Genomic DNA, 14714 nt, shown 5'->3' with positions numbered 1-14714 from the left:
CTGTACACATGGGTTAGCTTCTCACTCATTCTATTACTGAGACACTTCAAAAGTTGTAGGGATTTAAAAAATAACATAAAGCCTCTTAAAAAAAAAAAAAGCTACTCCACATTATAAAAATCACTGATTTTATATAAAACCAGACATAAAACATGAAACAAACCATTAGTTAATACCTAGAACTAAAATTGGTAAACATCTTATCTAAAATACAAAATGAAAAAGATTTTGCTACTGACATAAATAGGTAGGTGGAATTCAGCCTGAAGAACTGAAATAGTACAGACGCTAAGCCCGTTTCGGTACAAATACAACATTAAGAGGGGAGATTACTGGGTTTTGCTTAGAGGCCTGTTGGTTTTTCATAGGCTGTGGTTTTCCTCGACTCTGGCAGGAACTTACGTTAATCAGCTAATGTCTTGCAGGTACCACGAAACATCTGTTTAAGTCATTTATTTACTCATGTCCAAGAGAGCTGCTTGTTCCTGCAAAGGGAAGAAGTTAAACACGAACTGCAGTGCACCAAAGGAAAAAGTCATTAAACAGTGCAGAAAAGCAAAGTTTATTAAAACACAGAAGAACACTGAATGTTAATCAAGGCATGTTTTACCAAACAGACCAATCTGTTCCTGATTTTTGTCCCGCTACATTTTCATTTGTTTTTTTTAGACTGCACAACAGTTCAGGTTAACAACCATCTCCATGATTGTTTGCAAGCCATTAGTACACTTTAAATACTGCCTCAACGTAAGTAAAAATGCACCATTACATTTGTGTTTTTAAATTCTCCATTGCCCTGTTCACACACTGGTATAATGTATTTCTCTGCAATACAAAGTTTCATAACGCATTTCACAGTACATGGATTCATGCTCATTCCCATGGAAACCACCAGGGCCACAGGCACTGCAGAACCACTTCCTTGTAGAAACATTTCTATAAGGCAGCCCCAGGACTTCAATCGTACGAGCAGCAGGGCATTAGATGTTATTAGAGGCAGCAGTAGGGCTGTAATAAGATTAACGTCCAAAATTCTGCTAGTTACAAGTGGACGGAGCATTTCCCCAGGACTACTTAGTGTATTATTTCTCCTGTTTCACAAATCTCACCAAACTCAAATCTTTTGAAAACATTCAGTACTTTAGGCAGTTCTTGTAAATTGCCAATACAATTTATATTTATTATTTTTAATGAATTCAATACCTAACCATCATTTCAAGAATGAAAGCTGATGAATATACTCCTTTAGAGCACAACATATGGAAATTATATAGAAGCAGTAAAGGCAGGTACAGTTTCAACATTTTCCGCTTGATACACCAGAGCCTCATGCTTATACTTCAACATACAGTCAATACGTATGTTCTGTGTATTAGTGAATCACCATTGTTCAAATATTCATAGTGGCCATTGAGCTAGTAGTGTAAAAGGTTTTCTCTTCAGCATCAAGTTCTAGCAGCTTCCTATAAAAAGATTTATTTAAAGATGACAGACAAAAGCAGCAGTAGCAAATTTTATTTAACAGACTATTTTTTAATGAGATTGTGCCAAACTGTTATCATTTTGAAGCAGAAGAAAAACTGCAAGACAGTTACCCTTATCTATTTGACCTTCAAAAATTAGTAAAATAGGGCAGAGCTAGACGGGGAGGAGGGAGCAGGGGCTGATCTGAGACTACTGATCTTTTTCAAAGACCATAACCTGCACAACAGAGCTGGAATACATACACTATTTAAGGGTGTGTCTTAAAATCATGATTTCCATATGCATTCAACAGATGCTTCCAAGTAACCAGTAAAATCCCTACCGGACATGACTCCCACGTCATTTTAATAATTTATAACCTTTTGTGCAACAATTTTTTCCACATTCAAGCACTTATCCTTTCTGGCAAATGCCTGGTTATGTGCTAAGGGGCTGCGACAGAGACAGATCCTCCTAGTAACAGGTAGTGCAATCCAGAGAACCAAGCCTGGACTGAGTCTCAGTTTTCCTGACTTAAACTATAAAACTGAGGAAAAAACATGAAAGTCATTTATTGCTGGTAAGCTTCAGCTTCCCCATCTTTCAAATAGAGATAAAACTTGCCTTTGTATCACCATCTGAACATGGCCATGTGAAAACCGCTTCCAGAAGAGCTCCATTTCTAATAATAGCTACTGTGACAGTGAGATTAAAAACAACCATTCTTGTTTTATCACTGAGAGCGCCAATGGATAAGGCAGTACGGCTTTCAGATTGTTCCCAAAAAGTGATATGATAGCTGCAGTAAATACCCAATATGTCATCTAAAGTTTAAAAAGCTTTAAAACAGTTAATCTTTTGCATTGATAAATAATATAATAGTAAAAAATAACTAAGTCTGAAGTGCTCAAAACTCAGCCCTATGTTAATCAAGAATTTTGTCAATGAGATTGCTTATTTTCCTCAGATATGCATAAAAAACCCAAATATTGACAAGAAGTGACTCACAGCTCCAACTAAGATCCTAAACACCAAATGGGCACGACGCTTGCTTAACAGGAATAGGTATGCGTATTGCCTATTGCACAGATATGGGGCTCCATGGAACAGAAAGAACAGCATGCTCAAAACTGTACGATCATTGAGAATGTATTTTGAGCATGTGTGTAAATATGGAAAAATAACACACAAAGTAATCATATCCAAAAAATGTCTCTGGCAAAGAAAGATTAATAAAAAAAGACTACAGCAACAATAAGTTGAAAATACATTATCTTCTTTCAAAGACTAGAAAAAACAAAAGACTTGTTCCTCTTCTAACAAGGCCTCTCATAAGGTCTGTAAGATTTATTTGAAAGGTAGAAGAAAATGTCCTGAGACATGATATGGCATAAAAGATGTTCGTTTTATACATACCACAAAGGGCCTTTGAGTATCTGTACCTACTGTTTTTCTGCCCGTGGCCTGCTGTATCTTGTATGCTTCCCTCAACTATACCATGCTGCACGTCAGCTGCAAAGGTCTAGTTTTGTTACAATAAACTGAAAACCAAAGGAGAATATTTAATGTTTCAGTGTGCAAGAGGACATAATGCATTGTCTCAGCAACAAAGCCAGCAATTGTCACCTCCCCACTCGCAGATATTTGAGTCAAATTTAACACTTAAATAAGACACAAAGGTAATGCTTATTATCTCATTTGTTTCTGATGTAACATTTTAATCACTAAAATGTAGTAAATTATTTGAAAGATATTTGGTGGAAATAGTATTTCCTTAGTATTAACACAGCCAAATAGGTATCACAAGAGCACAATTTACTGTTTTCGACAGCTATGCATACATAACTACAAGGCAAGAGACCAGTTTGATATGCACATAACAGGAACAAAAAATAACAAGAAGTTTAACTGTTAATGACAGTAGTGTAGAGAGCAACACATTATTTCTCCTTGCACACAGCAAAAAAAAGGCTGTTTTGAAACAGTAATTTCCCCTTCAAGTCTTGAAGTGTAACGCTGTTCAACACATTTAAACCACCTCCACATTTAGATTAACTCCTTTAGTCAGCACACTTCACGGTATGGAGTGATACCAGATGTTCTAGTTTTAAATGCCTCACTAGAGTATACTTACCATGACACTTAGTAGATGCTGAGTGCACCAATGCACTCTTACAAATCATTCAAAGTTTGTGCTCTGTTAGCAAGTATACCTGCTGTCCACTGACAAGACACACTGAAATTTTAATCCTCAGTCCACCATGATGTGGGTACGTTACCTGTTTCAGGTTAAGAAATCTCAAAAGGGACAGTGTCTATATTTAAGAATTAAATCAATAGCAAGAACAAGAATTTACAATTTAAAAAACGAAAACAAAAACAAATGCCTCTTCCTTGCTAGAAGAAACCACTCACAGACCCAGAACTGAAGGAACCCTAGGTTAGCAAAACAACAAAAAAAGAAAAACAAACAAACAGATCTTTTTTGTTTTGTTTTAAATAGAAATGTGCCAATGTAAAAAGAGGCATAAAGAACACAGAAAATAGATAATATTCTTGGCACACTTCACTCAACTCTCTATCATTTTGATTTGTACCACTGTTACTCTGCCACAGACAAAGCTATCTCATAAAATCCAGCAGGTCAGACACTGTGGGACATTTTCCAGAGTGCTATCAACTGTCCTGCTGAAGTGTTAAAAACGGAGGTTGCCAGCCGGGGGAAGAAGAAGTGAGAAAGCAAACACAGTGTGATGCCTCAGAACTTCACTGGCACTTCACTAAGCCTGAAAAATGGGAAGTCTTATATTCCAAGGAGGTTCTTCCCCTTTCAACTTGCTAATAGACATCAGTGCTTTCACTTCTGAATGTAAGCACAGATTATATGCCAGAAGTTCCCCTCTGGGTTAGGTTCATGCAACTCATTGTACCTGAAAATTAATAGAAAGTATATACATATCACCCAATTAATACAAAACGCTTCTGTCGTCTCCATGGTTCAAGGTATCCATGAACACATCAAGCTAGTATTCAATTCACACACTAACTCTCAGTGCCAGCGTAATCTGATCTGAATTTTTAGGGAGACAGGTCAAGGAAAAGTCAAAGAGATTAAACTTCAACTTAAAATTCCATTTGAACTCCTTTGGAGGACACACAAAACTCGATACAGCCTGAAGGACTATATATCCTAAAATCCTGTTCTACAGCTCCGCAATGTCAAGAAACTGTACAGAAAACAGCAAGCAGAACACACAGTCTGAGCATTCTTGCAAAGTCTTCAAAAAGGGTAAAGAAGGGAAGAAACTACAAGAAAAGCTAGGAAAAACACAATCTTCACAACTTAAAAAATGTCAAAGATTTTTAGCCAGTTCAATACTCAAATACTACAGAAATTTCTTGCTTTCTTTCCAAGAGTGTCAAAAGTTGTCATTTGAAAAAGTGCTTAAACAAACATTTACAAGATGAGTCTCAAAACTGATTTTCAGTAAACATGGTACCTTATTTCATTTTCTGTGATCAAACATACCGTCCTAAAGAGCTCCTCACCCAAGAAGCCAACTAGGCTTTCCCTATTAACAGCTGGGGATACAATCCCATCTCTCATATGCCTTTAGGACAAAAATGGCTAGTAATAAGAAAACAATGCACAAGCAACTTAAATACCACAGCTATGAGTAGAGTAACTATTGAAAAATAATTCAATATTAGGGTGTTTTTAAAAAGGTAGACTCACATGTTTTTATCTATGTTAAAAAATAAAAACAAAATTAAAAACCTTCTACATACCATAGATAAGAATACAAACCATTAGGCACACTACACCATCACCAAATAAGGGACGATGTAATGAAGCTTAAAGTAACAATCTTTGAGTAAATCAGTCACATCTGACACAAGAGAAACATCTACACTATAACCACACTGGTGCAAATACAAATGCAGACAAGGCCTACAAGTTCTAACATATTTATGTTTTAGCCAATGTATGTTTGCATTTAATATAAATAAACTGACAAGGATATCTTAAGGTTTAGCTTAAGTTCTATACAAACTTTAAGAAGTACACCTAAATATATATTCAAAGACTCGCAGAATTAAGTAGCTTGAACAAATACTACCTGGCATTAGAAGATCATCTTGAGTATTAACACAGCCTCTAATCCTCATCTCAGAGTTTGATGGCCTAAAGATGGCCAACCATAAAGGCTTCTGTTGAAAGCTCTAGCAATACTCATTAACTACAGAATGGCAATTTGTTACCAGTATTAAGGCTTTCCACATTAGCAGCTATGAAGATAAGGAATAGAAACCTATAGTCATTTTGAGAAGTCTATGTAGCTTTTGCTAGTTTCTACAACCTGTAAAATCTGTGTGCAACGGGCATAAGTGTAAAAAGAATGAATACACAGTGGTTTAGTAAAAAAGGAAACGTCATTCCCATTAATGCAACAGTAAGAGCAATGCGCGTATTAATGCTTTAGCATGTTGTTAAAGCTCCAATTATGTTGTTAAGCAAGAGCAATTTATAAGAAAACTTTATTCAGCCAGTCAACACTGTGTTCTCCAGTACATCCATTACTGGATGTAAATTTTTTCATGTGTACATAAATTCAAGAGTTTAGGATTTTAAAAAGAAAAAAAAAAGTCATATATTGGTGCTTAAGGGTTTCAGTGAGGAATTATTTTCCTTTACTTTTACGCTCCTTCCTAGAATATCCTTATGCAGAGGATTTGCAAAGACTGAAACAGCTTCCCAGTAACAGCATACGTCCTTGCGACTACTCTGAAGGCAAACTTGATTAATAAAAAACACTTGGCCTAGCAGCCAGCACACTTACCTTGCTAAAAGATCCCCATCTCCCAACCCACAGCTATATTATTTTCCCAGAAGAAGGCTTCCATATACCTATTATCTACATACTACTGGTCAGAGATGACCCACAATCCACTACATGAAGTAAATCTGGTTTTGAATATTAGTTCAATTTCTATATTACATAAGCTTTCATCATAAGCTTTTGTGCTCATCTAGTAAAAATGTTACTCATCCTACCTGTCTTACATCTCTGAGTCATACACCAGTTCATCTCTGCTTTTACCGTTTTATATTTCACCTGATATCACTACTAAAGTTGCAAGAACTGCAGAAATATGCAGAGGAGGCCCTCAGTAAGTGCAATTTTAGACAGTTGAGTACGGTTAGAAGTTTCACTAAAAAAGCGTTCTAGAAAAGTCTCCAAACTCTGATGGAAATTCAGAGCCTCTTATTAGGACTACACCATTTCCTCATACTTTCAATAGTAGAAAATTTAAAAACTGGAGAATCTGCATGCTGCTTCCTTATGCAAAACTAAACGTTTGGGTATCCCAGGAATAAGCTTATCCAAGAGTACAAGTTTGCAAGATTAGGCTACGTAGCAAAGGGAAACCAGCCTGTAAATGAAAAACAACCAAATTCTCACAACACCCTACAGCCATCAACCTGCTACTTCCAGTAAAGCAATGTTATACTGAGCCTAAATAATATTCAAACACATTATTATTTTGTTGAAAAGAACAAATATTGCAAAAGCAAATGCTGAAGAGTTACTACAAACATGAAACAAGGCTGCCCTGCAAACTTCCACTGTAATAATGCAGCAAACTGGAAGACAAGACTTTTTAATGACAACAAACTAACTCATTTTATTTGCTCTCATGATCACAGTGCAGTTACTTTAGTACCACAGTTTTGGTACCAGAGTTTCTCTGTTCTCTTTGCCTCATTTACTCACTTTGCTGTGTGAGAGAAAGAAGGCAAAGGTATTACAGAGCAAACAGTTGGCATTCAGGCTATAATCCAGTGCATATGTGAAAGAAGTCAAATAAAAATTGCAACAGCAGAATAGTAATTTTGAAAAAAACCCTTACAAATTAAGAGATAATAAATATCAGGAAATGCAGCTGATCAGAATTGTTCATTACACTCTCTTCTATAGTTATAATGGTTTTTATTTAAAATTGCAGATGCAAGAAATCCAAGTACCTTTATCATTAATCCAATGAGCACAAAATTAACAGTGTGTTTCCTTTTCACCCTCTCTCATTCCAAATTTTCCACTGGAAAACAAGTAAACAACAGCTTTCTGAAGAAAACAGCAATATTCCATAAGTGGGTTTATATCTGAAACCCTGTACAACAGAGTAGTGTTTCATGACACAGCCATAACACCAAACAACAACAGAATTATTTTTTGTGATATTATCTCCATGGTGTAATGCAGATCCCAAACGAGTATAGGACAAAGAATGAAAAAGAAGAAAGATGATGTTTGTCAGCTTTAAGGAAAAAAACACCAAGGTATGAAAAAACCTGAAGCAGTTGTTCATGTGATTCTATGAAAAGGTTATTTTCAATATAGCTATCTGTATAAATCAACAAGACAGCCCCACTAACCACACTCTTAGAAAACATGTGATTTTTAGAGACAGCTACAACAGTTTTAGTTATGCAATTGAAGTTCGAACTTCAAACTTAAGATCAGTTTCGTAGAAATAAGGAAAATTAATATTTATACCCAACTTTTCAAATTCAGACCACTCAGACTAATAAGCGTAGGTACAAGAGTCTTGTAAAAGTTCCAGCAAACGTATGGACTTTATTCTGCATTCTGACATCACTATATGCAATCATTTGGCAACCTAACTTTCTCCCTTGCTTTCTTGCAAGAAACAGGAACGCACAAGTATCTTTCCTTTTCGTAGATTAACACAAGGTCACTTGACTGCACAGGTAGGTACTCATAAAAGAAAACTGCCACATCTATTCAGCTAAGCTGAAAATTTCTTTCCATTCAAAGGAATAACTACTGCTTATGTTCTAAAATCCATCAGCTTACAGTTTGAAATTTATTGCACCTTACTGAAGGAAAAGAATATAACGTCAGTGAACCAAATACGATTAATTTCAGAAGCCAAAATCCAAAAAAATTTAGCCCCCCCTAAAGAATTTCTAGAAGTACAACAAACAAGAGTCCATCAACACCTCTTGCAAAAAAAGAAAAAGGTAAGCAAATTATGGCATTACTTTACATTTCTTTCAGACAGCGTGTGATAATTATTACCCCTTTGGGGAAGATCCTGAGAGTGGCTTTTGAGTTCCTTGCTATGAAGGGTCATACAACTGTGAAACTGAAAATCTAGCAAGCTTATAAGCATTGAAGAAACAGCTCACAAAGTCATGCACAACCTAGTCTAAACTACACCCATTAATTTTGTCAGAAATATATAAGCGTTCAAGCTATAATATGGTTCTCTTACATACCTGGACCCCGCTAGCTATACCAAAAATCAGAAGGGCCTCCAGCAAGTGTAGTAAAAGCTACACACTACAACATTTGTTGTATCTGTTGCTACTTCCTCATTCAGCAGGAAAAAAGGATCAGACAATCTGCTGCACATGAGCAATTGGGAAGAATGCCTATGTTCTTTCCTTCCGTGCATTCCTCACACACACCCACCAGCGCTGTGCTACCTTTCCTCCTCCCCACGTGAAGCTTAGAAAAAGCATATGTTATATATCCTTTCTTTCAATGAAAAAGTGAACAGAGACAAAATTTAATTATCTACAAGGGACTCCTAGATGTCTGGTCACAACCAAAACTCTTCCAATCTCCGAGTGCAATTAAATACAGTGGCAATCAACTGTGAATGCAGCTGGTACATCTGGAACTAGCTGCCCTGATCTACCATCAGGCAGGTGAGAGTATGCAGAAGCCCCAGAACTAATAATAAACTGAAGTAATTTTTAGTCTTCATATGTCTGAATTCCATCTAAATTCACATTCTCAAATGGCAAAAGATGATCATAAGGTGATTTTATCCCTGTACTTCTTTTAAACCACAACTACGAAACAGTTTGAGGTGACCACATCAGATATGCATGTTCCAAAAATATAAGACACTGAGTCAGTAGAATTATTAGTCTAGTTCCCTACAGAAGGAAAACTTATATGATTTCCATGCTTATATATGTTCTTCCATCTATACTTCTGAAGTTGCTGGTGATTTTACTAAACTTAAGAAACTAAACTTATTTCTTCAAGAGAGCTCTCTTTCTTATGGACTCCATGCAAGTAGATAGCTGAGCAGAGTAAAGAGACCATTTGAAGAATAAGCTCACTCACCTTCTAAAAATGCTTTTAGAAAGCAATCCGCACAAGGTAAAAAAGCTTACGGTACTCCAGATGGACAAACAGCTTTAAGAAAGTGTGAGCTCTAATTAGGTCAAAAAGCCTACTGCAAACCAAGCTGCAAAAACCCAGACATGCTTTTTTATTTTTCAGTTCTTATATTAAAAGCACCATTTGTTCTTCTGTGACTACTGCAGGTGGACACTCACCATAAAATTTACAATTACTGTTTCTAAGAACTCCAGAAGGCATTTAAGAGTCTTCATAAAGCTCCTTGTAGTCGTAATCATCACAAATTTGAGTGATTGGGTAAATGCTAATCTCTCAAAAAAAGTAGAAAGATGAAAACGCTGCTTACCCACAGCCATACAGAAAGAAACAAACAAACAAAAAAAAGACAGAAATATCCTATGCATGTGATCACCACTACTGCAAACACAAGTTTTCTTTGGGCTACTTGAGTGGAGAGAACATTATGGAATCCGTATTGTCCTGGTTTTGGCTGGGATAGGGTTAAATTTCTTCCTAGTGCTGTGTTTTGGATTTAGTATGAGGAGGATGTTGATAACACACTGATGTTTTCAGTTGTTGCTAAGTGCCCTCCTAGTCCAAGGACAGCTCCCGTGCCTACTGACTGAGCTAGGTACACAAGATGGGAGGGAACATAATCAGGACAGCCAGCCCAGCTGGCCAACGGGGTATTCCATACCATGTGACATCATGCTCAGTATATGAATGGTAGGCGTGATCCAGGAAGTGCCGATCACTACTTGGTTATCGGTCAGCGCGGGTGGTGAGCAATTGCATTGTGCATCACTCATTTTGTATATTCTCTCATTATTATTATTATTTTCCCTTTTCTGTTCTATTAAACTGTCTTTATCTCAACCCACGAGTTTTTCTCCCTCTTACCCTTCCAATTCTCTCCCCATCCCACTGCGGCAGGGGGGGAGTGAGTGAGCGGCTGTGGTGTTTGGCTGCCTGCCAGGTTAAACCACACCACCTATTCAAATTTCTACAACAGGAAGCAAAGACAACAAAATGTGATGGATTGCACTCGTCTTCTGATCTTTTTCTCAGGATGGTCAAAAACAAATACAGGAAATCTTACATTTCATCTGAAAGAAAAAGCACATTATAAATGTGAGTTTCTGGAAGGTTTTACCCTGCGATTTCTAATTTCTTAGAAAGACTAGACCACCTACATTTGAAACTGCTTTCACTATAGGTTTATTCATTAAGCATGTAATCTTTCTGACACACTGCTACATCAACAAAAGCTCAATGTAAAAACTTAAAACACACAGGATACTTTGTCTGCCAAACCAATACAAGTTGAATCAGCACAAGCACTTTATGATGGCATAAACCAGTGACATATTAGGACCTTCCATAATATGCAACTAAAATTGTGTTATCCCTTACAGTTGTACAAAATCTTATATAGACTACACATCCCTACTCACCAGGGATGAGTTAAACAGTGATCTGTAGAACAAGCATAGGCTGCCACTACTAATCTTTATTACTAAATAAACCCAAAGCAGATCACAACATTGTCTTAAAAGAAGTAACAGCAATCTCGTACTTCTATTCATCACTGTAATGATTACAGTCTAAACTGTAATACCCATGCAATTCAATAATTCAGAAGATGACCAGTTCCAAGAAGAGAGCACCTCAAAGATGCCTTTCAACAAACCTCTTCAACATCAATGGCTCTGAATCCACATGCAATCAGTCCCTTTTTCTGTGTTGTAAAAGCAACTGGATACAGTCAATTTTCTTTGATATTGCGGTCGTTCCTTGTATTCCTGAACTGGATGAAGGATACCACCCACTTTTGCTTATTGTGCTTTACAAAAGACATTCCTAATTCGAAACTGCCAATATAACTGTATACATAGATAATTTCTGTCTGCTACAGATCTCTCAAAAATGAATCTGAAAACAAAACAACATTCAAGCTATCAAAAATAGAATAAAATACTTGAAATCTCATTATCATGCTGATACAGTAGCTAGCCATATGTGTCATTTGATGACTGAGACCTTAATTATCTAGCAGAAAAGCTGACAGAAAAAGGTACAGATTTGTATTTTTCCCCTCCTTTCTGTCAAACCGTGACGATAGGAAATCTACATTCACATTTAATTTCAGAAGCATTTTATAAACAAGCATTCAGGTACTTAAATCAAGGTATCAAGTGTCTACAATGTGACACAGTTCTCCCTCAATCTTCCTAAATTTTGGTGCTATTATTTTTGCAGAATACTCTAATAGTACAAACATTTTAAAAAATTATGCGAATTTAGCCCATCTTAGTTATGGTTTCATTGTTAGCTTTTACTCCTGCCATGGCAGTGTTTCTTAATTTACTATTGTGTTACCTGAAACAAAACTGCACTTGATCTAAACCCGAATTACACCATTACTAATAAAATAAGGAATTAATCAGATTAAAATAAGAAAGAAGTTAATTATAGGATGCTTTACTTGTACCAAATTTAAAAAGAGGCCAAAAAAGTAGGTATTGCTGCAGTGTTATGTATTAAGTTTTAAAGTGACATACTGACATTTAGAACTTCTCTTCATTACTAATATTACTTCCTTTTACTTTACCGTTCCTCTGAAATAACAACCTTTTAAAAGTACTTTCACATTCTCACATACACAGAAGACTCATGTGTCTTCTATTTTGCATACACAGACCCAAAAGCAACTTACATAGCATGCCTTTGCTTTCAAAGCAGTCCCATTTGAAAGGTTACTTATGCCACTGCCAAGAGATGAGGTACCAGTGGAGAGAAAGAGATCACCAACTTCCCTGATGCCCACCAATATTTGTCCCCAGTTTTGGCACATAATCACCCTGGTCATCATCAAGTTGACCGATGAAGTCTTGTTACTTTGTGAGAGCACAGATGAGACATTTAAATCAGTAAGGTATTAGAAACATTTTAGCAGAATTTCAGTAAGACATTCTGAGGACTTGCTGTGGGAGCCACTTTGTTTAAAAAGCAAGCAAATTTATGCCAACACTTCTCTTCACCGCAGGTGTCATGGAAGTTTGTGAACTGCACTGTTAGTGTCCCAAGAACGCTTTGTGTAAGATCCATTGGGAGACATCCTCAGCAGGTGGAAAGGTGAAAGCTTTCCACTGTTTTCAATAAGTTACCTTCCTCCATACAGACTCCATGCAAGAAGCACCACTCCTCTGTACCAGAAGAATACACAAGGACAAGGGGGAAAAAAAAAAAGCATAAAACAAAAAGTATTCATAGGTATTCGTTGGATTGTCAGAAGCAGACCATCAGGGCCACTCACAGTCGATTTGAATGAACAGTAGTTCACAAAACAGATTACACATCTGAGAGAGAACAGTTTTGAAACATCCGTTCTCTTTATTTCATTAAAGCAAAAGCAATCAAATTTAACAGTTGTTATTATGTCCAAAACTGATAAACCAGCTTTTACACCCACTGAAATGGAATTAAAGGTGCCAACCTGTACCCCGCTCTTAACTATTCCCTTTCTCATTGTTCCCTCAGACTTGCTAATAAAAAGCCACACACACCACTGTCCATCTGGCACAAGCCTGCTTGCAACAGCAGCGCTCTGCTGTCAGCTGCTATATTTTTAGGCTATGTTTCACGACTGGTCAGTTTTCACTACTCCTTGAAAATGCTATGTGCACCAAAGCCACAGATACGCAACCAGTTGAACTGAATACTGGAGAAATACTCTAATTAATTCAAATTTTCTCTTTCACGAGAGCCACTACACACAAGTAAGTTATTCTTCCTCTTCCCAAACATTTACCATACTGTGTAACTCCAGGATAATGACTGGGAACTATTACTAATAAATGCCAAGTAGGCTTCAAAGCTCACCCCAAAATTACGATCTTCCTTCTCATTACTCGTATACTGATTCTCTTTCACACTTCAGCTGTACAGTGTTCTGGTGACACTTCGTAAAGACAATGAAGAAGTAACAAACAATGCCTCTATCCTTAAGAAGTTCAAGTAACTATTTTTTCCCCGCTTTATGTCGTTGTGAGTAATATCAATTGCATGAGACATGAACTGACACAAAAACATCCAGCAGCAAAGCCAAGAACCAACTTCAGTAGACACTCTTCCACTTAAGGTCTACAAGGATCACCTCTGTTAGGGTGGCTTCATTCTCTGCTAAACACCTGTCGTTTTCTTTTATTTCTTATTAAGAAAACACAGTAGGTGTTAGCAGTCCTAACAGAGGAGGCAAAAAGCACAACGGATGAGGGAAAAACCCACCGTAGCTGCGTAGCTTTCAACAGTCTGAGCTATGAAAGGTGGAAACAGAAAACCCGGCACCGGGGCAGCGGAGCTGAAGGAAGAAAGGGAATACTTAAAAGCAATTAGTTCCTGCCCTGTCCCGGCCTTCGCTTACACACGGCAGGGAGTCTCTCCCCTCCCCAGGGATGAGCACACGGGAAGCCCGGCCGCGGGTCAGGAAGCTCGGGAGGAGAACGAAACCGCTGCTGCCTCTCGGGACCGACACTCTCCCCCCGCCGCGGGACCGACGCTGTCCCACAGATGGGACCAGCCCCGCGCCGGCTCCACGCGGCCGCAGCCAGCCCGCCCACCCCTCCGCCAGCGGCGGCCCCAGCCCCTCCGCTCACCAGCCCGTCGATCTGCACTTGCTTGACGGCCGAGTCGCCCGTGGCGGCAGCCTTGCCTTTGCCCTTCGAGGCGCCGAAGCCGCTGCCGGCAGCCCCGGAGCCTTCCTTGCGCGACGCCATCTTTCCCCTCGCACCGGCCGGAAAGAGAAAAACGAAACACCGGAAGCGGAGGAGAGACCGCGGCGGCGCGCAGCGAAAAGGCTCCGGGCGGAAACTCTAGGGGAGGGAGGCGCATGCGCGGTGCCGCCCCGGGCGGTCTCCGGGCGGTCTCCTGGCGGCCCGGCCCGGCCCGGCCCGGCCCGGCCCGGCCCGGCCCAGCGCAGCCCGCGCTCGGCCTCGCCAGCCGGCACGGCGGTCCCAGGCGCGTCTGGAGCAGGAGAGACCCTGTGCCTTGTGCGAGGCGCCTGTG

The 14714-nt window shown here is 38.6% G+C and overlaps 1 protein-coding gene across 2 annotated transcripts in view; it reads right to left on the bottom strand.

Moving 5' to 3' along the window:
• The window catches only part of EIF3H (eukaryotic translation initiation factor 3 subunit H), a 91308-nt gene extending 76835 nt beyond the window's left edge, over nucleotides 1–14473 (bottom strand). For both annotated transcript variants that reach the window (XM_075141256.1, XM_075141257.1), the window contains exon 1: nucleotides 14306–14473. In XM_075141256.1, coding sequence (XP_074997357.1) covers nucleotides 14306–14425 — 120 coding nt within the window. In that variant the 5' untranslated portion in view covers nucleotides 14426–14473. The remainder of the gene's footprint in view (nucleotides 1–14305) is intronic.
• Nucleotides 14474–14714: the final 241 nt, after the last annotated feature.

Source organism: Calonectris borealis, chromosome 2 (genome assembly GCF_964195595.1).
Source record: "Calonectris borealis chromosome 2, bCalBor7.hap1.2, whole genome shotgun sequence".
Lineage (NCBI taxonomy): Eukaryota > Metazoa > Chordata > Aves > Procellariiformes > Procellariidae > Calonectris > Calonectris borealis.
Note: the sequence above shows the minus strand (reverse complement) of the source record. Positions and strands in the feature narration are given on the sequence as shown.